This window comes from Vombatus ursinus, unplaced genomic scaffold (genome assembly GCF_900497805.2).
Source record: "Vombatus ursinus unplaced genomic scaffold, bare-nosed wombat genome assembly UNPS02011334.1, whole genome shotgun sequence".
NCBI lineage: Eukaryota > Metazoa > Chordata > Mammalia > Diprotodontia > Vombatidae > Vombatus > Vombatus ursinus.
The window spans coordinates 7,588,531-7,615,710 of NW_020951112.1; the positions used below are offsets into that span (position 1 = coordinate 7,588,531).

Here is a 27,180-nt window from a genome sequence, read left to right on the forward strand (position 1 = left end):
ATCATCACCATTCCATGTGATTTTTAATTTACACGTGCAAATTAGAAGAACAACTACATTGTTTAAAAATTCATTTTATATTTATTGATTATATGACATTGCTTCCTGAATAAATTCCTTCACTTATTTTATTTTTTTTTTTAAGGCAATTGGGGTTAAGTGACTTGCCCAGCATCACACAGCTAGTAAGTGACAGGTATTTGGTCTGAGGCCAGATTTGAACTCAGGTTCTCCTGACTTCAGGGGCTGGTGCTCTATCCACTGTGCCACCTAGCTGCCCCCAGATTCCTTCACTTATAATTAAATTTACATATTGAGAACAAGACAGCAAGCCTATGTGAAGTATCTCTAGTGTAGAAAAGCATAGTAGGTCCCAGAAGAGATAAAAAGTTTAGATTAGGTGGGGTTCCTGCCCTAATGTGGTTTACTGACTGTTAGAGGAATGAGACACATATACAGAGGACTGCAGCGGGTGCTAAGAGCTTTAGGGGAATGTCGACGGAATACTCTCGGAGTTGCCAAGTCAGAAGAGTTGTTCATGACTAGGGAATGCCTGGGAAATCTTCATTTGGCTTCTAAAGGATGGATAAGAATTAAATGAAGATGGGGAGAGAAAGGCATGCATTGTAGGTACAGCAGGCAGAGGGAGCAAAGGTGTCAAAATAGAAAAGTTAAATGAATATTCAAGATCGAATTTGACTAGAACATAGAGTACTTGAAAGGTTGTATGAAGCTTGAAAATAGGCTGGCATCAGACTGTGGAGATACTTGAGTAGAACACAAGGTGTAGTGACTGGGTAATGGGGAGCTGTGGATTATTTTTGAGCAAAGCAGTGTTATACCATGGCCAGATCTGTGTATAAGAAAGTAGAAGTCTGGCAATGCTGTAAGAGATGGATTTGAAGGGAGATTGAGTAGATATAAGATTGCCTATTAGGAGATTATGACAGTGATTGAGGCAGGTGGTAATAGAAGGGAGAGCAATGACCTTCCACAAGCATTTTAAATGTTTATTGATTTATATGCACACATCTGAATAGATATACACACTCAAAACACACATTTGCTTTTTAAACATTGTTTTTAAAAAGTTTATTTTTATGGTTATTAATGTAGCTGACTTCAGTAAATAGACCTTTTCCAAAGAGTTACAATTTTCTCATTTCTTCAGTGGTCCCAAAGTTATGAATTATTACATTTGCTTTGGATTCTTCAACATTGGATCATTGTAACTTTAGAAAACTAAATGTCTATATAATTTTTTTCTTGAGCTATGTACTTCTGAAGTGGTATTAATAAATATTCATTGTTGGGTCATTAACATGTATATTCCTACTTTATTTTTTTCTGAGCAGTGATCTGTAAAATCCAACCCGATGACCACTATCATGAGACAGAAACAACCAAAGCGTATTTTCATCTTCTTTTGGGGGCAAAGCTTGTGAAACAGTTAATTCCTAAAACATTTGGGGTGTTTAATATGTCACTCATAACTTCTTTTGTAAAGAATTAGAAATGTCAGCTTAGTAAATTAGCATTATTCAGAGCTAACTTTTAAAAATTTAAATATAAACAAAACTTTTGGAAATATAGGACTATATGTTGAAGAGACTGGGCTGGAAATGTGATAATCCTTGTATTCAGATGATAGTTCGTGTCAGAGTAGGTGAGCTCCTCAAGCAGTTGAGTGCAGAATGAACTTATGAAGTGGAAAGAGGGCAGAGGGTAGAACTTCGTGGCATGCATAGTTATGGTTCAGGAAGTCAGTTCAAGGAATGAAAAAATCATTCAGAGAAACAGAAGAGTTTCAAGGGAGTGTGGGTGGTCAGCAGTGCTAAATGCAGCCAAGTGTCGGGCTTGAGGAGGACTGAGAAAGCCCCATGGAGCTTTGTCAGGGAGTGCGGCAGTGACCTTAAGGACAGCAGTTGGGGTGAAAAGCCCAGTGGTGGGGAACAGGTGAAAGAGAAGTAGGGTCAGCGGGTACAGAGCACACCAACAGGTTGGCCATTGAACAGAACAAGAGTAGCAGAATGGTTTACTTCAGTGCCTTGATTTAGTCAGGATTGAATTTATGCTAATTTAGGCTGGTTGAGAATTCATTTCTTGTTTCAGCTTTTGACAGATAAATCAGAAGATAATTAATATAAGGGTTGGAGGAGGTGTATAATTTTTTTTTCTAATTTTATTTTCTGTGTGTTGAGATAAGATGTTCATTACTTTTTAAACATACATAATAAATTTTCTCAGATATGAAAAGAGTACTCTAGAAATGATCCTTTACCACCTGCATTTTGGACTTCAGAATACTGAGCTGTTAACTAGAATTACTTTGAGAAAAGATGTTGTTTTAGTGTCCAGTTAATGAAGTACCTGTAATAATAGACTTAGTTCTTAGAATTTAAATGAAACATTTAATAAACATTGCATAATTTTTGCAATTTGGCTAAAATTAAATTATAATTTGACTTATAATAATGGAAAACATGCTTCATGAGGTGTTTAATCCATCCTCTGAGGAAAATAATGTGCTTTTTTTTTATGGCTCAGATATCGTTCATGAAAATTTAAAAATGGGATCAGATGGTGAAAGTGACCAAGCTTCAGGGACTTCATCGGATGAAGTCCAGTCTCCCACAGGTGTTTGTCTCAGAAACCGGATACATAGACGAATCTCTATGGAGGTAATACTTTTTCTCTTTAATACGCATCAAATAATGTCTATTGAATCATTCTGAAATTGATATATTTACGTGATTGAAGAAACTATAGTCATAGGTTGTTTATATGTTTGTGTGTTTTAGTAATCTTGACAATCTAAAGGCAGTGTTTGTAGCCTAGCAAGTAGGAGTCATCTAATTATAGAGAAGGGGCTATTTCCAAGCTAGTATTCATAGTACCAAGGTATTTTGTAATTGGGAACCTTTTGATACAGACAGATTCTTTTTAATAAATCTGAACATTTGTTTTGGCTTCATGTCTTTGAGAATTCAGCCTGACTCCTCTACTTTGTTGCATATGGACCGAGTTTTACATGACCATAGTAAGGGTGTATGACTTTTTCCTCACTTCTCCCCATTTCTTTAAACAGATATTCTAACACATAAAACAAAAAAAACAAATAAGTACGTCATAAATAAATGTAGACATATTTATTTCCTTTTGGATCTTAGACTCACTATCAAATACCAGGCTCCATTGCACATACAGTATGTGCCTGTTTCCCCATTCCAAATAATAAGATGATTATTTATTTTTCTTAATCAGATTTATATTATAACTGTCAGGGATAGTGTGGTATAAACAGACAATATCCTTTCACAGTTATCTTTAGGCTAAATTCTAGAATAGTTTTTTTTTTTAAACAATTGCAAAAAGACAGGTTCAGTGCTTTTGCAGAAATAAATGGTTGTACTTGATATTCCAGACCTTCTCTTCTCTTCTCAACCTTTTCCCTGCCCCACTACCCCGTGCTGTCCACTGTAGGTGAGGAATTTGCCCCTTACTTTCCTGGAAAAATTGAAGCTGTTGACCATTAATTTCCTCTGTCCCTTTTCCTTGTTGAGGCTAGCCTCCCAACATGTGCCCTTGATCCCATCTCCTCCTGGATTCTTCAGCTGATTGGATCCTCAATGAGGATTGCATCCCCACTCTTTAGCTTCTCCTTGTCCACTGGTTCCTCCTTTATTGCCTTCAAACACGCCCAACTATCCCCATCTTTAGAAAACCTTCACTAGACTCCACTGTTCTTGAAATATGTCATTGTATATATCTCTCCTCCCTCTCTCATCCGTACTCCTAGAAAAGGCTCTTAATACTCAGTGCTTTCACATCTCTCATTCCCCAACTCTTCGCAGTCTGGTTTCTGACATCTTCACTCAATTGAAATTGTTCTTGCCAGAGTTACCAGTGATGCCTTGATTTCCAGGTCTTCTGGTCTTTTCTTAGTTCTCATCCTTCTTGAGTGCTCTGCTGCGTTCGTCACCTCCTGTATGCATTCTCCCTCTCCTTAGTTAGCTCATCACTCATTTCTTTTATTATTAGTGATGTGGAGTGTTTTTCATATGGTTATGGATGGTTTGCAATCTTGGCTCCTATTCATACTTTGCCTAATGGAGAATAACTGTGTATTTGTGTCAGTTCCTTCTATGTCTTGAATAACTTTCATCAGAGATATTTGATGCAGAGATTCTGTCTCCTATACTCCCATTGAATGTTTCTTTCCTTATTCTATGTACATTATTTTGTTCATGCAAAAGCTTAAAATTGTCTGTTTTGTCTTTTGTGATCTCCTCTGTCCCTTGTTTGGTTATGAATTCTCCCCCAGTCATTGATCTGGAAAAGGAGTACTTTGTTCTACCATACTTTCTTTACTTCACCATTACATAGAGTATAAACAGTAAGTATTGGAGCCAGTAACTGTTATCCCCAGTTCTTCTCCCTGTTTCCCCATAAGAATTATTGGATACCTCCTCTGTTATTTTTTCCATGTCATTCCATTTGTTCTCCATTTTCTTCTGTTTTGAGGTTCCATTTGAGCTCTGTGCCCTCAGCGTATTGTATTTGGGGCAAACTACCAGACTCTGTAGAGAGTATTTCATCTTTCTGTAAGAATTGTCACAATGTCACATTTTTTCCCTCAATCCATGATAGAAATTATTAATAAGATCGGGGATCGTAGAGCTTGAAAGGTTGACTGTGGTCAGTGCCTTCATTTTATAAGGGAATTGAGGAACAGAAAGAGAAATTTGCTTTTAATTTAACTGAAGTCATGCAGTGGCAAACCCATGATAGCTGGGATGCCAACCCCATGACTTGGAGCTCAGTGCTCTTCTCTGTTATGTGTGTATGCGAATCTGAGGTTGCTTTTCTAGTCAAATCTTGGGCTTTTGTCCCTTGATAACCACTTGTTTCTTCCCTCTAGTGATCACCAAAGGCCTGATTCTTTCCATTGTTCGTACCTACTTAATGCTCTTCACCCAGATTAACATCTGTTTAATTCTGATACTCCTACTAAAATGCTGAAACTCTTGCAGTCAAATTGGCCATTTAATCTTGGTGAATTTTTTAAAAAAACTAACTGTAGTCTTAAAATCTTTCTAAATGAACAGTTTTAAGAAAAAGAATATGAGAAATGATTGGGTAGATGTTACTATGACTATTAATGAGCTTATTAAACATGATACTGTATTAACCTATGTAGATCTTATTCTAATGAATAAGTTGTTTCCTCTGAAATTCAAACATTTTCATGCAAGCCCTTTTCTCAGAGTCTTTGTCCCCATTTCATAGAAGATAAAGTATAGAGAAGTCGTGATCTGACATGGGCCACCTAAGTTTAGTAGTGTTACGTAAGTAGAAAGGATGTATTAATGGCAAGATTGACATTTGACTACCTACAAGTCAGACCTTATTTCCTGGCATCCTTCAGCATGCACAGTAAGCTGTTGTCTGATAAGACACCCTGATTTTTAAGTTTTGTTAAAACAAAGAAAAATCCTGGTTCAGCTTTCTGACAGGAGATCAAATTGTTGATTTGGTTATGTATGCTACATGTATGCATTATCTTTCTTCTCCTTGAAGTAATAGACTTCTAGTCTGTAATAAATTGTCTTCTTTGTTGGGAAATTTGATACATTGCCTCTTAGGAGTGTCCTAGACAGACTTACAATGATGAGCAATGAAATCACATTATGTTATTAAGTACAAAGCAGAATTTGGAGTTCTGTGTTCTGTTCTTGGTCTGTAGCTGTTTGAATTGAAGCAAATGAATGAAAAGCCTCTCCTTTTCTTGTGTTCTTTGTTTTCTAAAAGAAGAGAAGCATTTTTCTTATACTTTGAAGTTGAACATGTTTTCAAGCCACTCTGAATTCATATTGTGAACATTCAGGTATATATTGTATCAAATGCATAGATTTATTTACAAATACATTGTCTTTACTAGAAATATGCAAGGAGAATAAGAATTTACTTTAGAGTATTCCTCATGTAAATAGCTCTTTTTAGCCATAATGGGGTGTAGTGAACAGAGCGACAGACTTCAATCAGGATGACATGAGCTTGAATCTCTCCTTGGATACTTAATAGCAACATGACACTAGTCTGTCCAGCCTCAACTTCCTCATTTGTAAAATGGGGATAATAATATCTTTTAGGGTTTATTGTAAGGATCAAAAAGCCTTTTTCAAATCTTAATGCATAAGTTCATTTATTTGTTTGCTGATTTATTGTTGTTATTATTATTGACCTTAGAGGTGAATCCTTAGGATATGTAGGCCCCTATTTGTTGTTGTCATATATTTTTGAAATATGCCCACCCCACCTGCATTGAAGTTAGAATTTTCACTGTGTGACTCTTACTCATAGGATCTTTTCCAGAAGGAACTTCAGAATCCACCTAGTCCACCTGTGCCTCACCGGAAATCCCCTTTCCATCATTTCAAGCCTTCACTTGATGGTGTCCAGTTGGGGGACACCAAGACTTCTGAGGCTGCCGTTTCTTTTTTGGACCACGCTCTTGTTTAACATGTAGCCACATTTGCCTCTCTTCAGTTTTAACTGATTATTTCTTGTTCTGCCATTTGGAGCCAAGAGGAACAAATCTTAATTTAACTCTTCCACATCACGGTCTTTCAGTATTTGTGGATAACCATCTCTAGGTTTTCTCTTCTTCTAGGGGAAACAATCCAATTCCTTCAACCACATTCAATCCTATACATGATCATTCTGGTCCATCTCCTATCCTTCCACCCCAAGCAAAAACAACATTTTTATGTGAGAAAAAAATTATGGTACTTAGCATTTTCCTCATGAAAACAATTGTTTGCTGCTTCATCATTTCACAAGAAAATTGTTGGCTAATATCCAGAAGATTTTACATATATTCTAAATTCCTGTAAACCAGAGCTTCTGTTAGGCCAGACCATTTAGATCTCTGATTTGATCTTGTTAGCTTTGTTGTATAATGAAGTAATGAACACCTTATATAAGATGTCAGAATAATAATTTTAATATTAAATCAGTTCGGATTGTCAGGGACATAGTTTTTTTAAAGAGTTAGTTAGATTGATACTAGTGCTATTACTAATGGAGGTTCAGCAGAGAAGAGGCAGTTTTCCTCCAAACAGATGATTTATTCTTTCTCAGTGATATTGTAGATGTGTTGCTCTAACTTCCAGACTTCTTTTAAAATTATTTGTCACCTTTTTTTCTAGCCTACAAATCTGAAAGTGGTTCATTTCTGTAAAAACCTTATGTGACAGACCACTATTTAAAGATATTGATAACACTGGCATCTGATTAATACGAGGGCAGTTTTCATTGCAAATACATATTTTAGGGATAAAATTTTAATTCCTATTGAAAACAGCTCTCTGTTGACCCTGTCTCTTGAGACGATGTCATCCTTCCTTAATTCAAAGGGTGTTTATTCCTCTCTACTTTTAGGCACAAGATTCTGTGCTGGGTGCCAAGGAGGCATGTGTTTGTATATAGTGACAATACCTCTGCTCTCTGGGAGGCTGGTCCGAAGGGAGGCTGCAGCGTAGGCCCCAGTAAATAGGATTCCTGTTTACACATCAGAAATAGAGAATAGAGATCCAAAGTATTCTAGGAAAATTTAAGAAGGCAGAGATCATTTTCCACTAATGGGTAGTAGCTGAGCTTTTCCTTGAAAGAGAAGGTAAAGTTGTTGGGAGGAGGAGGTGTCCTGCATTTCAGACCTGGGAGTAGCCTGCATGATTCACAGAAGCCAGAGGTGATAGGATAGATAATTGAATTTGAGTGAAAGTAGCGTACTTGAAGGGGAGAATAAATCTTGTGCTGTGTGTGTAGGGTGGGGAGAGGTGGGGGAGGAGTCATTCATTGGATACCTGAAAAGGAAACTTCCAACTGGTGAGGAAATAGAAGGAAAAACCCAGAGGTTAAGGGATTTTCCTAAGGTCACACAGGTAGTGTGAAGAGTCTGAATTCTTTAAAAAGATTTTTTTTAGGAAGACACTAGAGTTTGATTGAGTACCTGGAGTGACGTGGTCAGATCTGCTGATGAGGAAAATTCCTTTGTCTGGAATTGACTGAAATGGGAGAGGCTTGAATCAGAAAGACCCATCTAGAAGCTAGGCTACGTAAGGAGGGTCTGAGCTGTTAGATTGAGAAGGGAGGGACCTGAGAGGTGGGAAGGATGGTGAGATCTGCAGAAAGAGGGAAGTTGGGAGTGGGGGAGGAGGGTGATGGGGGGAAGATGGTGAGCTCAGCTGGGAGTTTGAGAAGTCTCTGGGACATTGTAGCCATTTGAAGTGTCCTATAGGCACTTGGTGACAGGGGACTAAAGTTTAGGGGATGGACACAGGCTGGATATATACAGATATACAGGTCATAAGGGCTCTTATGCCAGAACCATTGGGAACCATTGTTGTAGGCAGTAGGAAGCGAGTGAAGGCTTCGGAGCAGGGAGTGAACTGTTCACATATGTGTATTGGAAAGATTATTTTAGCCATTTTGTGACGGATGGGGGTGAAAATTGGAGTCAAAGAACTGTTGCATGTTAGATTTAATGCTGGGAGGGACCAGAAAGATTTTCTACTCCCGTTCCCCATACTGCCTCTTCCCCCACCCTTCATTTTACAGATTAGGGAGCCAAAATCTGGAGAGGTCAAGAGACTCACCGTTTGTCACACACTCAGTGTGGACATAGCCAAGATTTGAGCCTATATCCGCTATTCTTTCCAGTCCACCCTGAGACCAGTTTGGAGGCTGGTTTAATAATCTAGATGACAGAACAGTGAGGACTTGATTTAGTTTGGCAGTTGATTGGTAGGACTGGACAATAGATTGGATGTGGAGAGAGATTTTTGAGGCTAGGTTATTAGGAAAATGGTACATCCACATAATTAGGAAGGTTGGGTGGACTGACAGGTTAAGTTTAGGGGAAGAGGGGATGAATTCCACTGGGGACATGTTCAGTTTGCGGGGCTGGTGGAACATCCAGCCATTAATATCTAGTGCACGATTGGAAATGTGAGAGGAGAGCTCAGGGAAGACATTGGGGCTTCGGTCAGATTGAGGATTCATCAGAATAGAGATTTTAATGGAAACTGTGGGAGTGGTTGAGATTACTGAGAGGGCTGAGTGGAGAAGAGAATTGAGGACAGAGCTTACTGGTTAGTGACCATCGAGGATCAGGAGAGGGTCTCAGAGAGCCAGCCGTCAGATGAGTACAAGGAGACAAAGAAAGAAAGAAATGCTCATTCCTTCCTCTGAAGGAGCTGCCATCCTAACGCCAGAGATGACAAATATGTATCTGAGCATACACAGAATGCAGGGGTGCAGGGGAGGGCACAGCTTCACATGGAAGAGAGCTGTACATGGTAGACATGAGGAAGGAAGTGCATTCCATAGGGATGATCCATACCAAAGCATCAGGTAGAAGTGAAGGGCTGTAGGTGAGGAACAGAAGAAATGCCAGTTTGGCTGGATCATGATGGAATAATGTCCTTGGGGCCAGACTGTCAGAAGCTGAAAAATGCTCCATAGAAGGGTATCTGTTTAATCCTGGAGACAATAGGGAACCCCTGGAGGATATTGAATGAGAGGAAAATCTGGTTTTGGCACTTGTGTGGAGAATAGACTGGAGTGAGGAGAAACCTAATGCAGCCAGAAGACCAGTTAGAAGGATTCTGTAGTTATTGAGGCAAGAGATGATGCAGGCCTGAGCCAAGATGCGCAAGCCGTGATCTATGTATGAATAGAGAGAAGAGGTTGGAGTCAAGAGATAAGAGAGACCTTGCCTGGATCCACAAGGAGAGGGAGGAGGGCTTGTGTACAGGAAGAGCCTGAGAAGACAGACATGAGAAAAAGGGATGCTGCAGGGCAGTGGGGACAGAGGGAGATGATCACTTCTGTGATCAGGACCATTTTTTATGTGGTCTTTCAACAAATACTCATTGAACAAGGCCCTGGGGGTGGGGGACAAGGCCTTCCAGCTAGGCATTAGCACAGTCCCTGCCCCCAGTTTAGCGTATATTGTAGTAAGACAGGTAAAGACAGACAGAGATAACAGACACCTGTTCTGTACTGCTGATGAAAAGGGTGTCGTCTAAGAAGTGCAAAGGGAAAGGGGTGTCGCTTCTGACTGAAGCAGTTGAGCCTTGAAGAACAGGGAGAATTTCTTCTGGTGGTGATACTAAGGCAGGAGGAAGGGTGTGGGCAAAAACATGGACATAGGGAAGTAAGTGTGAGGTGTATTTGACTGGTCTCTGAAATATGAGTAGGGGAACAATAGAAGATATGAAGGGCTCAGGGATTCCTATTTGATTAGGCTTGCGTTGGGGAGCCATTGAAGATTTATGAGCGGGACTGGCCATTCGGCAGCAGCTGGTGGTGCCCTGCCTAAAGGCACTTTAGATTGCTGTGAGCAAACAGTCTTGTTGCTGCTTGGGCCTTTGCCAGTGAGTTAGTGCAGCACTTGGACCAGAAACCCCTCCTCACCGTGAGTGGGGGATTCCTGGTAGAAGCTGTCTTTTGAGGTTCCCTAGTGATAATGGAATAAGGGAGGAAAAAGCCATTGGTCGGTGGTGTATGACCTTGCAAACAACAATTTTATTAGAGCATTAACTGCTGGAGTCAGCCCCCAGATTGTGGGGGTTCAAATAGTAAGGGTAGGTTGTTCTTCCGAGAAGTTTGGTGGGAAAGGTTTAGCAGAGAGGAGTATCGGGGTCAAGGTTTGAAGCCCCTGGTAGAAGTATAAAATGCAATATTCTGCAGTAACCTAAATCCAAGCTTCCTCTTTGAGGGGTGGGGCAGGGTGCATGTGTTTGTTTGCTTTAAGAAAAAGGCACTTCAAATGACAGAGCAGAACTGGTGTTTTGTGAGACTGTCTTTGGGCTAAAACTTGTGGTTGGCATTTTTCTCCTCTTTGATTGAAAGCTCTATTAGTCATAGAAGTAATTGAGTAGCCTTGTGTTTGTGGAATCCAGTTCTCGGATGACTGAAATGGTTGTATACTGTTCCTGCCAAAACAGCAGTTTTTTGTGAAGTGTTTGTAGTGTCGTGCCTTGGACGTGTCTGAACTTTTTATCTCCCCTCCCTACTCAAAAAAAAAAATTTGAAATATTGTTGAAAATATTTTGGTTTTGCTTGCCTCCAAATTTTGTTTTTCTAAGGGCCGTTTTTGAATGTCACCTGCTCTACATTAAAATTCATAATTTAATATTTATAAAAAGTTTTCCTTTTATTAGAAGGTAGCAGGATTTATGGATTGGGTTAGCAAGAAAGGTTTTATATCTTTTGGGGGGGTGGATATTGAGTTTTATTTGACAGGCATAAAATCAAAACCAGCTATCTTTGGCCAGCTGGACATTTGAAGTGCCCTCAATTATTAGTCTTTTACAGCTATACTTTTCAGCACTTATCATTGGCTATTATGATCGTTTTAGTACTAGTAAACGTTGACCAATGTAAATCATATTTAATGTATTTTATAATTGCTTTATCTGCTTTTTAATAAATAGTAACTGGGCAGAGACCCATATGTTGTCTTCCTTTATTTGGGCTCATGGGAAAATGTAATTAATTAATACTACTGTGGTAGGAATGTGAAAGGATAGAATTTTATTGTAGTTTGGTTAATTGTGAATAAGGCAAGAAAAAAAAATCCCTTAAATTTAGTTGGTTTCCCATTCTAAATCTGAGGTGAAGGAAGCCCTGGACCTTGCTGGCTGTGTGTAGTAAATAAAGCCCTGGACTTGAAGAGTGGAGACCTGAGATTGAGTCCCAGCTATTGTCTTTATTAGTTGTGTGACCACGAGTGCGACATAACCCTCAGTCTCCTCACGTGTACAGGAGGAAGACAGCAACTTCATGGAGTTGCTAGGCAGAAGTACTTTGGAAGCAGTTTCATGGATGCACTGGACTCTTTGTATCATGAGCTGCCTCCATGCCCCTGGGTAGATCCCTTGTGCATCCTGTGTGGTGGGTTTTTTATCTGTCCACTAGTGCCAGCACCGCTGCACTCCACAGACAAAATTAAAGTTTTGTGGGGGGTGCAAAATGTTCTCTGATTAGATGAAGGAAAGATCTTTTGAGGAGAGAGAAACCACTGCCTGAGGCGATCTGGAAGGTTGAGCTGGGCCTTGAAGGAGACTGATTTTTCTGAAGTGTGTTGCAGTTGTGGGGTGAGGTAGGATCTGCGTTTTTTAAAAGATGATTTGACATGGGCATGCAGTGAAATTTTTCAGTGAGCAGAAATATCAGTCAGGGGATGAGCTCTTAAAGTGGTCCAGGTGAGTGATGATGAGGGCGTCAAATGGTCAGTGGCCGTATCCAGGGTCCGAAGGGGAAGAATTTAAGAAATGTGGTAGCAGTAGAATTGACAAGATGTGCAACTGATTGTATCCAGGAAGGTGGTTGTAAAGCAGTGAGTTATCTGTGGGGCTGGTGTCCCTGGTAGAAACAGGGAGGCATGAAGGAGGCTAGGCTTAAGGAGAAAGATGATTTGGACATACTGAGTGTGAGCTGCTGTTGGGACATCCAGGCAGTGATGCAGATTGGTAGACAGGTGCTTGAGATGATGGTTGAACCCATGGGAGCAGATGAGATCGCCAGGAAAGAGGAGAAGGCCTTGTGGAATATCTGTGGGTAGAGTGCATGACGTGAATGGTGGTCCAGCAAAGGACATTCAAAAGTGCTCATTCAGGCAAGAGGAATGTATAGCTTTAAACACCAAAAAAAAAAGCCCCCTTTCTCCAGTGTGCCGTGCTCTTGTATTCATTCTCTATTACCTGGCCTGGCCTCGCGCCATCCATCTTTGGTACACACCTTTTTTATATATAGTAGTTGGTTGGTGGTATAGGCACAGCAACGTCTTCAGATAAATTCACTGTGACCACCTCCGTGGACTTGTTTCCCTTAAGAATTTCATTCTTGGAGCAGTTAGGTGGCCCAGTGGATAGAGCACCGACTCTGGAGTTAGGAGGACCTGAGTTCAAATCCAGCCTCAGACACTTGAAACTCACTAGCTATGTGACTCTGCGCAAGTCACTTTAACCCTGATTGCCGGGCCCCCCCCCCCCCCCCAAAAAAAACCAAACCAAAAAAAAAACCCCCAAAGAATTTCATTCTTGAGCATCTCTTTCACCCTATAGCATTTCATTTATTTATTTATTATTTATTCATTCATGTATTTATTTATTTATTTATTTATTTATTTTTGCTAGGCAATGGGGTTAAGTAACTTGCCCAGGGTCACACAGCTAGTAAGTGTTATGTGTCTGAGGCCGGATTTGAACTCGGGTCCTCCTGAATCCAGGGCCGGTGCTCAATCCACTGCGCTACCTAGCTGCCCCTGCCCTACAGCATTTTAGACTGTAGGATCCTATTTACTTTTCCTTTGAACCATTTGAACTCTGCTTTCACAAGTTTTAGGGTGAATGTCAGACTTTGCCAGGGTTTCCTGTCGTATGTAGCAGATTTCATGCAGTAGTGGTTACTTCTGCCCCTTCCCCCAAGGTTCCCATCTTTTCCGTGGCTACCACTTTGTTGCTTGTTGTGAGAGTCAGACCCAGAATCAGATTTCCTCCTGTTACTTCCTCCACCTTTTGAAGGATGAAATTATCACTAAGACAAGTCAAGAAGTGATTAGCTCTTCAGTTTTTGGAAGAGAGATCCTCAGCAGATGACTGGATATAACTGAAGTTCCTTCTTCTCACTCTGTCATGTCTCTCTGCCAGGCTTGTGATCTGTGCCCTAAACTCATCTCTTGCCTCTTTCTGTCCAGGTGATAATATATTCTAGTGTCAATTTCACTTCCATTTTTCCCATCATGGACCATTATGATCCAAATACTCTTGGTCATGATTTCCCTCTCCTTTGGTTCCTGAATTTCCTTGCATGATTTATACTTTGTTTTTGTACAGCTATACAGTGCTACCTAACTCTATCACCTTTTCCCTATCCTGTTTTTTTGTTTTTGTTTTTTTTAAATAAGCATGCACTTTCAAAACAGTGGTTCAGCGATGGGTTTCCTGTCTTCAGGTCTTAGTGATCCCTGTGAGGTCAAAATTGCCTCCTTGCACCTAAGATCTCTACCATTTCCTGCTGTTTTCTACTATTTGTTGCCCAAACCTTCATCATTTGTCTGTAGATATTTGAGGCTGCAGGTTTTACTACTGAATGCTTTCTTGGACCTTGCCTCCTGTGAAGGCCTGGATGTCTTGCAGTCCGTCTCTACCCAGGGATTGTTATCTCTGTGTTTTCAGCTGTGGTCCAAATCCAAGTGGTTTCAATCCCATCTCAAATACCCACTTCTTAGCTGGCTATTTACTCTTCAAATTCATTTTTCTCTTCTATATACTGTGCATTGCAGTGTGCAACAGTGAGGAAAACACAGCCCATGCCCCTGTGGTCTTCAGTTTTTTGTCAAAGATGTCCTAATCATCGGCATTACTTTTTCATTTATTTAAGGATGACCAGAAGTGGCTCGCTTATCTGTCTGGATAAGTTTGCAAGGGTTTGACCTCAGCCCTTAAACTAGGATTTGTTTTTTATTTTTTGCCAACCACGCCTATTCCCACTTTATGTTGAAATCACTATCAAAAGTATGTTACTTTTATTTGGAGGGTCTTGTGCTCTTTGTAGTATTTCTGTAACTCTTCATCCTCCTCAACAATACATAACAACAGTACATTGGTACATAAGCTGTAATTTGTTGCCATGCTGAGCTTTTTGCAGATATTTAATATGATTACTGAAATAGGAAAATGTTCCAATGCCCAGCATTCCTTATTGCCTTTAGACATAGAATAAAGCTATAACTCCACTCTCTCCAAAGCGAATCTATGAACCATCCTTCTCTTAGCTGCAACTTTCTTCTGTCTGAAGATTTTATTTACACTAAGCATGCCAAGATTGATGCATTTCAGTTTCTTTAGTATGTCTGCTTACCAGTCATTAGTCAAGAACCTACCCTGTTGAGGAGCTCAGTCAGCGTTTTTAGACAATTTATAAACTCTTAACTCTTTCTTTCCCCTCCCCTGCCATTTTTCCTGTCAGAGGGGTGGAGGGATATTACCTATTTTTTCTTGTTTTTGGGGTTGCCATGGCCTAAGAATCCATCAAGTGGACAGCCTACTGGTAATCATTCTCTTGGTAATTAAAGAGGTTGATCCTTGGCAAGCAGATTCTTTTTGTTGAAGGGACTGTATCCTTCCTGTGTATAGGTCGTATGGTAGAACTTGTGCTCCCCAAACGTGCTCTTGGAGAACCAGGACCAATTCCCAAGCCACTGAGAGACATCAGATTAAGATTTGGTGGAATAAACACTTCATAAATATTTGTTGAATTGAATTGGCACCCTCTGGTACCACTTATCCCTGAGCCTCTCCCCATTTAAAAACTTAGATTCAGTCAACCCTGACATTTTCCCTCATCACATTGCTTTCAGTATCTAAAAGTAGCTTTTTCCTCATAAAAGTTGCAGTGACCCCAATACTGGAGGATATATAAGACTCTTTCCAGGTGAAAATTTCTGATTTTAACTTGACATAATTTCTGTTGGTGAAATTTTTCCAGAAGAAAAATATAAGAAACCAAAGAATTGAATCCAGCTTCTATAGTCAGATGAGACTTACATATAAATAATTATAATGTAAATTAGAAGATGATGAAGGTGTAGGAAAATTTAAATAGGTTTGAGAATATTCAAGGAAAGATGAATCACTTTTCTGACTAGAAATTCAAAAATTTTACCTCTTTGCTCATTAGAGACCTTAATAAACCCCAAAGTTTGACATGATTAATTAAAAACATTTCAGACCACCTTGTGATTTGGGATAGTTATTTAAGTAGAGGCCCTGATATGAAAAACAATTACTGTCTCTTTTTTTATAGCATTTTTACTGGATAGGACAGCAGTCAATGTAGTTTTGACTACTGGAGTCAATGAAATAATACTATATGGTTTATTTTTAAATAGCCAGTGTTAAACAGTTGAATATAGAAGATTTCATTTACTTCCTATAAAAAGAAGCATCATTATCATTTGTTGGCAGTGTGTGAGGGAGAATGATATTTGCTGTATGTTAATAAATTATATAACATGAGTCATCTTTGAACATTCTCTGAACCCCATGTAAATGAGTTTCACAGTTGCGCAATAGAATGGTGTAAGTTCACTCCCTTTCCATCTTTAAGTATTAGAAAGTATTTCTCCATACTGAATTTTTCTTCTCATTTTGACACAGAACATTCAAATATCATTACAACTAGATGGTTTTCTCTAAGCTTCACTGCTACACTATCATGCCATCTTCTTAGTATCCTTTCAAACTGCTTTTCTTTAAACTGCAGTAAATTTCCATTCTGACTGTAGGAACATATTCACTTTTATGGATTTTTAGGTAGATTTAGTAGGGTTGTTGATATTGAAAGATTGCATTTGTAGTATTCTTTAAAAAAATGTCGCATATGCTTTTTGTATGTAGATATTTTACCTGAAATAATCTGTGATTCTGGGAACTATTAAATCTTGTAGAAATCTTATCAGCGTTTCCCTTCTGCAAGAGTATCTAGCAGTGGCCTGGATGAGCTCCAGGGTGGAAGCCCGGGACCCTCCCCTGCATACTCATAGCTTTGCTCTTTGTAGCCTTTTGGCTATGTTTGAATTTATATTCTTCTAATAATATTTTACTAGAAATCCTATCTATCTTATAAAAACGAAGCTATTTTCTTGAAAGTCGTTGTTAAAGGTCAGCTCATACTCGGGATCTAAATGGGACAGGGTATGGGATGAGATGTCGTTTGAAATTAAATAGTTTATAAATAGACATAATATCTAAAGTCAGGTGACATTTCATGCAGGTCTTCATGTAAATTGTGGTAGAGATAGATTGTAGGCCAGTTTGTCATGTATTTTAAGCCGTAGAGACATTAATATGTGCTTGGATGTCCAGGGGGCAAAAGCACTTGTACAGCAGTCTTATTAATGAGTCACTTGTGACTACAGCTGATACGTTGTCTTTCTGAAGACAGCAAAGAAGCTGGGTGAGATAACTAATTCAGAATGATATTTCTCCAGAAGCACAAATCAGTTTTGTTTGACCTTTTGTGAATTATGTGGCCAATCCGACTGACATCAACTGACTTAGCAAGTAAAAGTCTTTTTGTCTCTGGTGTTAGTCATTAAGATGCCTCCAGGGCTAGTTCTGGAAGTTCGTACTAAAATGTGAACAGTGTTTTGGGGGGCCTTGATAAACAAGAGTACTTTTAGAGAGAATTTTAGGAAGCTAAAGCCCTGACAATTACTAGTATTTTTATTTCTGAGCTCAGGCTGCTTGGTGTGTCCCATAGTAGGAGTCTCCAGAGTGGGAGAGCCTTAGAAATCTAAGAAATGCAGAGCTAGAACGGACACATTTAGCTTGGAAGCAGATGCAGCCCAGCTTGACCCTTCTCTTACGGCCCTGTGGCAAAGGACAGACAAGAACCAAGCAGCTGAGTTAGCTCTCCACCTCTGCTCTTATTCTGAAAAGGGAATTCCAAACGTTGTTTGCGTCTTTAAAGAACAGGATGTGAAAGCAGCAGGGGCAGGGAAAGAGAGCACCCAGAACATACCATCGTGGTGAATCTGAGTGTGTGTTTCTCTGTCTTTCAAAATGTGGTCCAGCCTGTTCTGGAGATGAAATGATGCATCTTTGTCTGGCAGTGTTGCTCCAGCAGAGAATTCTTTGGGATTGGAACTTGACAAAAAGGGGAGTGTTCAAATGTTTCTTCTTCCCACTTCTTGACATTTGGGCATTGGGATATTATCATACTAAGTGACAACTGGAATGTTGTTTTCAGAATAATTGGAAAGAGATCATAGATGGTGGAGGAAAAGCATATGCTGATTCGGGAAAAGAAAAAAGTCATTTAGGACTTTAGGATGAATTCTTGCTTGCTGTCATCATTCACTTGCAACATCACTTTGAAATTATGACAAAACCATCTACCCATCAGGAGAGAGAGCTATGACAACACCGCATTCCTTTTCTACTTTCCTTATCCTAGCAACTGCCTTGCTTTATGTTCTCGTGATGCAGAGAGAGACCTGGAGTGAGTGAGTGTGTGAATGTGTGTGTGTGTGTATGTATGTGTGTGTGTGTGGACTGTTTTATGAAGATGTCACAAAAATCAGTAGACTTAGTTTGTGGAGATGATGCCCATTTTTCATTGGCTCCTGAATTACACAAGTTAGAGTTAGGAACAAAATTTTAAGTTTTCTAGAAAAACAGGATTTTGGATATGGGAGGCTTTTCTATACTAATCTTATTTTCAGTACTAAAATAACCATTATTAACTGCAAATTAATATGAAATTATAGTTTCCAGCAATAAGAGAATAAATTTTTTCACCTTTCTCATCAAATGACACTATACGTGATATCCCTTAATGATAGTATTCTGGGAAAATCCTGTCCTGCATTTTAGAGCCATTTTTAACAGGTATTTGGAAGGCTTTGGGGGAGAGCTCAAGCAAGTCCCTGCTTTCACTCCACCATCTTGGCCTGCATTTTAAAAGCCATAACAACACAGTATATCCTGAAGGGTAGTATGGTATACTAGATGAAGAGTCAGCCTCGTAGAGGCAGAAGGACCTAGATTCAAGTGTGGCCTCTGTCACATGACGTTGGGCAAGTCACTGAGCCTGTCTTTAAGACAACAAGTTACAAAGCAGGTACCAACGTACCTGGGTGGGAGAAGGAATTTTGTCACTAGATGTTCTTTATACCACTGAAATCTCAGTTCTGATCCTCCACCTGCTCCCTTGAAAGACTTTACTTAGCTTTTGTAGACTGAGTTAAGTGTAATCCTCGAGCTAGCATGAAGTAGTGCCTTGGAAGAACCACTGTAAGCCAGTAAAAACATGTTTTCTTAACTCCTCTCTGCTATTTGATGTAGCACTCATTTATGACTGTTCATTCGAAGGTGGAAGGGATTGTCCCTCTTAATGTCGTGTCTATTAAATGATCAGCCATGGATTCTGTTGGGAGGCCCTTCGGGTCAGGCAGTTTTCTCCGGTCTTGCTAGGTTAGGGGATGATGCTATCAGCAGGAGGCCTGCATGGGCACGACGCAGTTCCTTTTCTAACCATCCCATTCTTCACTATGGAGGAATTCAGATAAGGCTGGGGGAAAGGAGGCAGGCCTTTCATCTTCCAAGAAACGTGTTTTGGGCCTGGCAGCAATTGTAGGTTTCCTTTTTTCTTGTCCTCAGGCCACATAAGAGAAACTGGACAGATAATACATTTATAACTATGATAGAAATGGGTGACATTGGGGTGAGGGGGTTAAGCAATCAGGATGCCTCTGGACTGGGAGCTGCTCTAGGTATGGCATCCCTAGAGGATGGCCTCAGTCATGGGGAGGGCCCTGAGAGAACCCTGTTAGGAGGCATGGGGCCTGCTGTGCAGGTTTCCCTCCCCCTTTATCTAAATCTCCTCTTCTGTGCCTGTGATAGACTTCGGGGAACAGGATAACTGTTTGGTATTTTATGGCAATCAAACTTGTTCTGCTTTAAGGACAGGAAAAGAAGTGAGTAGAAATGACTCCAGGGTGCATTTAAGGGAAAACTTCTGAAAGGTGAAATAGTGCTGTCTAAAGTGGGAGGACTGGGAAGGAGGGGTGCGGGCTGCTTTGCCAGGAGTTCAGGCTGCTGAGGGGATGACGAGCACCAGGGATTCTCCTCTCTGCACTTGGACATGGAGGCAGCAGCTGGCTCAGAGATGACCAGGAAAGGCTCCACAGTCTCTGCAAAGATTACCCTTTACTGATTGAGTTTTCCTGCTCTCGAGCCATTTGATAAGAATTATACTTTAAGACCTAGCTCACTGAACTGAAAATTGGTGAGAGTTTTGGATTCTAGAAACAATCACTATTAAAAATTACACCAAGAGTCATCACATAAAGCACTGGTCCTCATACTTTATTCGTTCCACAAACCTCCGTGGGCCCCTGTCATAGCTGTCTTTTATATATGAGCCGTCCACCCAAAACCTGGAAAAACTGTTATTAATGTTCTGTAGAATCTTAATATAGCTCTCGGTTTTTCACATCTTACTTGGTGTTGGCATATGTTTTGTGATGGTGTATTTTTGATATTTGAGACAGGAAGGGGAGTCCGATAGGACAACAGAAGGTTAAGGAGCTTTGCTACAGCCGATGACATTCTTCTCATTCACATCATTGTGGTACAAATATACAATCAGTTTGTTTTTATTTTCATATAGCAAATGACTATGTGGATGACAGGAATTAGATACTGTATAGGACTATTTATCATATAAGTTTGTTGTGTCCCAACAGAGAAAGCATTGTTTCTTTGATCTGTTAGCTGAGATATAAAAGTTACTTTGTTATGTAGAATTATTCTTTGTTTTCATTTAATGGACTTTTTTCTTGTTTGTTTTTTAAGTGAAGCCTAAACTTGGTGAATCATAGCACCTGGAATGGTGCTAGGTCTAGATCAGTAGTAAATAGTCATTTATTTTTGAGTATCTGCTGTGTGCACTGCCTCCTGCTGGGGACTACAGTGAAGCATAGAGAAGTGTAAGAGACCATCCTTGCCTTCAAAAAGCTTACAGTTTAATTAGGGAGATTAAAATGTACTCATGAAATGATAACTAATAGTACAAGATATGGTAAGACCCAAGGGAGTCCTGTATAGATAAATGCCACAGGAACTGTTCAGAGGAGGGAGGAATTGTTTTGCCCTGAGGTGACTAAGGAAGGTTTCATTGGGGAGGGACTTGAATTGGATTTTGGAATTTGAGAGGATTTAGACAGAGTGGAAAGAGGAGAGCTCTTTGGGCAAGAGAAGAAAGGTATGAGTAATAGATCCAGCTGGAAAGAGTTAGTTGAAAGTAAAACTGGCCTTCTGAAAGAGCTTCAGGATTGAGATGTAGATTTAGGAATCTCATATGTAGGTATGTGGGGATGATCAGGTAAGATCATTAAGGAAGAAAATAGAAAGTGCCACTGGACAGAGCCAAAGACGTGGTCATCAGTCTTCCCGTCATCTTTATCTTCTTTATTTAGACACACTGCAGCATGGATCAAGAGACCCCTGATGGGTATCCTCAGGGCAGGGGACACTAGCTGTTTTCTTTTGCTTGGTCACATCAGTGATGTAGACTGAGCTTATTGTCCTGCTCTCTGACAGTATCTCTAATTCCTGTAAATACTTCCTCCCACTTCCAGTCAGCCATAGTACTTTATAGGAACCGTTGCAGTTATTATGTTCTCTAGCTGTTAGGAAGCCCCGTGGTGCACAGAGCCCTGCGCTTGGAGTCAGGGAGTCTTGATTTCAAATGTGGTCTTAAGACACAGCTGTAAGACCCTGGGCAAGTCACTTAATCTGTTTGCCTCAACTTCTTCAACTGTATGATGAGGATACTAATAGCACCTACCCTGCAGGGTTGTGAAGATCAAATGGAACACTATTTGTAAAGTGCTTAGCATGTAACAGGCACGATCTAAATGCAAGTGTTATTACTATTCTACCATAGCTACTTGTAGCCATGTTTTCTGTCCTTTGCAATTTAAGTATTGCAATCCCCTTCAGTTCAGAGCTTGTTTGTATCCTTAAGCCTAAAACTGGCTTGCATGTTGCAGATGCTTAATTGTGTGGATGAATGGGAAACTTTTGAAGTTTAGAAAAGGAGCGTAATTAGATGAAATAAGTCGTTTATTATACTTAAATTGTCAGCAGTATTCAAGAACAATTGTAATGGAAAGAATGGAAATTGGGAGGTAGAAAAGTGGTTTCTGAAGTAAGTTAAGTTTGAGTAGATGAGTGTCTGGAGTAGGCTGGTAATTGTGAGATGAGAAAGGAAGAGATCAATGTAAGGGGCATCATGAAGGAAGGATAATAGGGCCCTCGGACTTTGGACCTAGAACTGGATGTAGTAACCAAGTAGATTTGGGTGGCAAGAGATGAGAAGGAGTCAAAGATGTCTTAAGAGTTTCACAAATGGGTGGTTTGGGGTGGACAGTTGCTTTAGGAGAGAAAGTGATGAATTTTCATGTGGTGGTCGAGTTTAAATTTGTCCAGTAGGAGTGTGGAACTGAAGCTTACGTAGAAGGGGGACACTGTAGTGATTAGCCAAGGCAACATTTGGAGCCATGAGGGTGAAGTCTGAAAGAGTGTGGAAGTAGAAGAATCATAGGACCGCCACCTCTCACACAAATCATAAATCAAGTGTACCACATTTCCTCAGGCCTTCTTCGTGAAGGAAGACAGGGCTCAGTTGGGGATGAAGCATCATGCACAGGGTGTTGTCTGCTCTCCTCTTCTTTTTCTTCCCACCAGGATACCTAAGACCTTAATAAATAATTCCTCAGTAAAGATCCTTCCCGCCATCTGCCTGAAATGTTGCTTTAGCTTCCTAGCCAGTTGGCTTACTTACCCTCTGTCTTCACTCCTTCCAATCCAATTCAGCAAGCATTTATTAAGCACCTTCTGTATGGTAGGCAGCAGGAAGCTAGGTGGTGCAGTGGTTAGAGTGCTGGGCCTGGGGTCAGGAAGATTTATCTTCCTGGGTTCAAACCGGGCCTCGGACACTTACTAGCTGGGTAACCCTGGCCAGGACCCAAAGGCAGGAGGTAGAAGGAGTAGCTACCAGGCCACTTTGACTGGCACAGAGAGTCCTTGAAAGGCACCAATAAAAAATGGAATGGTAGGTAGGGGTCAGATTGAGGAGGGTTGCGTTTCAGTCCATCCTTCTCACTACTGCTTGATAAATTATGCTCCTCGTTGGTTCAGAGACCTTCAGTGGCTAATAGCTCTTGAGTTCTTAGTATTCTGTATAGAACTAAAATAAATGTTTAGCAATTTATCACTAAGAAGTACTGAGGAAAAACAAAACACCCGATAGAATCTTCTTTAAATTAGTTTTCTTTTTTTTTTTTCTTTCTTTCTTTCAGGATTTAAATAAGCGTTTGTCCCTTCCTGCGGACATTAGAATCCCTGACGGTTATTTAGAAAAGCTGCAGATCAGTAGCCCTCCGTTTGACCAGCCGATGAGCCGGCGCTCTCGTAGAGCTTCCTTGGTGAGTTCTCGGAGGATCTCTTTCCCCAACAATGGTCACATCAGCCTCTGACTTCAAGGCAGACAGATTTCAAATCATAGTTGCATTTCAGCATTCTAGATCTTAGGAGATCTAGTGTGGGCTGGTGGAGAGATTGCTGGCTTTGGAGCCAGAGGCCTTGAGGCCAAGGACTACCTGCAGCACCTCATCACTCTGTGACGGGGAGTGTCACAGAACCTTTTCGGGGCAGCTCCCCAAAACCTCAGGTGGCAGAGAAGGTGCCCACCTGCCCTGTTAGCTGAATGGCCCTCTGAGCTGGATTATCTTTTGTGCAGCCTCTCTGGCCATTCTGGTTTGTTTAGGTTACTTGGCTGTGGTGACCAACTGTGTATGCACTGTTCCATTTCAGAAATTATACATATTGCTATTGATGTTATGTTTATGTTATGTTTAAAGTCTCTGGAATTTGAGAAATTTTCTTTGGGTCTTAATTTAAAATGGCTTATTCATTATGCACTGTTAAAGGCATATATTCGTATTTAGTTTCTGATTTTTCCCATTAACTTAGTAATGAAAGTGTACATATGTATGGGCTGTACTTTTTTCCCCAGAATCTGATTTGTATAAAACCTGATTACACCTTATAATGGGCATGTTCAAATGTGTATGCATATGTATTTTTCCCCCCAAGGAGATTTCATTTTAGCAGTGTGACCCAATATGAGTTTTATTAGAAATTCTGTACATCTAGAGCTCTTCCTGAGAAATCACGATTTTGAATTTGTATTCCATGGGGCTCAGCTTCTGTTCCTAGAGAACAGGCCCAGAGAAGGAACCAAGTTGAAGGTTTATAGAGTGGTTCCAAGCCTGCTTTCTGTTTTCTGATTTTGATGGAGGTGGCAAATTTAGACTAGAATAAGTTCTGTCACTAAATAAGTAATCAAAATTCCTTTTTGTGTGGAATCCAAGCCGAATTCCAGAATAAACAGCATGTACCAAAAGCTTCACCAATACAGTACAAAAAGATTTAGAATATGTTCTTTTTTTTTTAACCATAGCACACAGATATGAGTTTGTTTCCTTCTTCTAGCCTATGCTTTGTATTCTTTGTGGAGCCTAATAGAAGAGAATGGCTCAAGGTCTGGAATTAGGAGCATCAGACATTAATGTAGCGGGAGGGGGTGAATGCCCTCTGTAGCCTAAATATGCTTGGATACCAAGTGAAATCCATGGACTTAATAACCCTCCCCAGACCTCTCAAAGCTGAGTTGAATAGATATTTCTCTATGACATGGTTTTTTAAAAAAAAAAAAAAAATTTTATGATTTCTTATTCATTTCATATAAATTACTAGATTTCTTGAAATTATGCATCAGTTATTTCAGACACCACAGCTTTGACTAACATGTTTAAATGAAAGTTTGCCATGATTATGCTTTGTCTCCAGGAGAAAATAACACTGGATTTTCCCGTACCTGCTATGTGGGCTTTTCTGTCTTTGTCACTTATCCTATTTGCTGATGGTAGCTTGTTTTTTTAAGACTCTTTCTAGTGGTTGGACCCAAGAACTCAGCTTATCCTACCTATGACATCTAAATGCAACTAAACTTTTAAGAAATTTCTATGTAAACTTAATAACCAAAATTAAAAGCGAATAATCAAAAAGCATATGAAATACAGGTAGAAGAGCTGGAGCCGAATGACCCATTTCCAGACCATGCTGCCTGTGCTCTGGTCAATGTCCTCCTTCCTCCCCTTCCCTCTACCCCCAGAACCAAGAACTCTAGGATCCCCAGAACCAGCCTGGGCTCTGAGGGGAAAGCATGTGCTTTCTGGTCTGTAAGGAGACCTCCACTTGACTTCTCATGCCAGCTTTCCCCACCCTCCTTTGAGTTTCCCATCAGTTCATTTCTTTTCCCCCACTTCCACCCCTGTGAGATGTCAAGCTCCTGGAGAACATTACAGATGAGTTGCTGGTCTTCCGAAGTGCAGGAAATTTCCACATCGGTGAAATCGCATGAATAGATCAAAATATTTAATCATGTTAATATTTTATTTAGCCATTCTTCAAGTGTTGTACCTATAATTTGTTTTCCAATTTTAATAGCAGTTTTTTGTTATTGCAAATGGAGCCATTGAGAAGAATTTTGTACTTGGTATCTTATACTCACTAGAATAACAGAAGTAGAAAAAAGTGATAACGGTCCAAGGATAAAAGGGACCCTGGGGAAGCAGGCTCTCTCATCCATTGACGGTACTACTACAGCAAGCATGTTGGAAAGCAGCGATTCTCTGGCTAGTACTTTATCACCAAAAAAGTCATGAAAAGAAAAAACCAAGACCTGTTTCTACGGAATTGGGAAATTTTGGTTGCATTGGCAAATATCATGGCAAATTAGTTTTTTTTTTCTTATATTTGTTCAAGCCAACCACAGATTAAGAAACAGTCCTCAGTATTCACTGCCTCCTTCATTCCTGTCAAAATCATCTTGGAGCTTTTTATGTATAAGTCTCTTGTGTGTCTCGATAAGTGAATGTCCATATATTTGCTACGTTTTGTCATTGCGATAAAAGCTATTTCTCTTTCATTGCATTTCTTTTCGTTCTTGTTGCTGATATATAGAAGTACAGATTGTTTTTGTGGATTTATCTTCTATCATTACCGCTATATTTTACTAAATCTCTTGCTCTTGAACTTAGTAGTTTGTAATTACCCTCAGTCTCTTAGAGATACAGGGCAAAGAGACATCCTGGAACTTAATGTGGGTGTTAAATGGCGGTCAGCCTGACATCTTTCCACATCTGTTCTGCCAATGCAATCAAGGCAAGCACTTTTTAATTGTGTGCATAGTGTATCTTCCTGGGAGAATTAAACTTCTTTGTTCAAAAACGACAACAAAATCAAGTGTTTCCTGTGGACTATTTGAAGCTATGAGGGTGAAAAAAAAAGGAAGGAAAAATGATCTTAGCCACAAGGAGCTTACGTTCGTTCTGTCTGAGCAGAGATGCTCTGCTTTTTTATTTGTACCTTTCCATAGCAGATTCTTTTAAGAGCTTGCTGAGCTAAACTGAGTCGAGTTCTGGGTCATTGGCTGAGGTTGCAAACTCAGGTTGTTTCACAAACATTTCAGGATAAAGGAAGAATGTTCCCAATTTTCCAGTATGATCTGCTTAAACTGAAATGCCATCCAAAATGGTTCAGCAGAAAACATAAGCACAGCCTCCTAGCACTCCTCACGGTCTGGAAAGACTTCAACTATGGTCCTCTTACTGGACTCTGCTGGCCACAGAGTACTGAAACTTTCTAAGACCACCCTCTAAGGCCCAGGTGGGTGGCGATCTTTGGAGTTTTGCATCAGTATGCATCTTGGACTGTTTTTAAGATTTTGTGATTACCAGCTTGTTAGAGAGGCATTAACTAAAGAACAGAATGTCTCTAAGTGCCACAGTATGTCTGTAAATGCCACATGGTCGGGTTTCCTTTATGCTAAGTAGTTATAATTCAGAGTTGCTGTAAAGGTGATGCTTATTTGACTTTATAGTTTTTTTGTGATCATAGTATTTAAAATTTAAAAAGACCTTGTAAATCATAGGTTGAGAGGTCAGTCAGTTGTCAAGCATCTGTTAAATGCCTGCTATGAGGTGTCAGAGTCCTGAGGTAAGGAGAGAGAACATTGTAGGCATGAGACAGCCTGCATAGGCCCTGAGCTCCCTCTTAGGTGGTGTCCTCGATGGCTGGAAGAATTATGGTGTCCATGACTGAAACAGGAAAATGGATGTGACAGTGTGGTTTTGTATTGGCTATATAGAGTTTGAGGTATCTGTGAGGAGCCTCAGGGGGCAGAACTGGCACTCGGGATAAAAGACGAAGTGTGAGTCTGTATGTTTGGGAGTCGTCAGCTTAGAAGTGATGGTTGCATTCTTTTGAGAGTCGATGAGAACCAGCACACAGAGGGAAGACGAGAGGGTTCCCCCAGAACCTTGGTGTTGGCTATGGCTAGGACATGAATGTGAATGGTAATCTGGTCCAGAGCAATAGGTCAGGCAAGGAAAGGAGAGCCAAGACAGAGATAGTGTCTTCAACAGCACAGAATGCTGCAGAGATGTCCTGAAGATTGAGGACCCAGGAA

General features: G+C 40.2%; 1 protein-coding gene across 1 annotated transcript in view; it reads left to right on the forward strand.

Moving 5' to 3' along the window:
• CDK17 (cyclin dependent kinase 17) overlaps nucleotides 1-27,180 on the forward strand; it is a 147,618-nt gene that overhangs the window by 85,661 nt on the left and 34,777 nt on the right. The window contains exons 4-5 of the mRNA XM_027855787.1: nucleotides 2,548-2,681; nucleotides 22,946-23,071. Coding sequence (XP_027711588.1) covers nucleotides 2,548-2,681; nucleotides 22,946-23,071 — 260 coding nt within the window. The remainder of the gene's footprint in view (nucleotides 1-2,547; nucleotides 2,682-22,945; nucleotides 23,072-27,180) is intronic.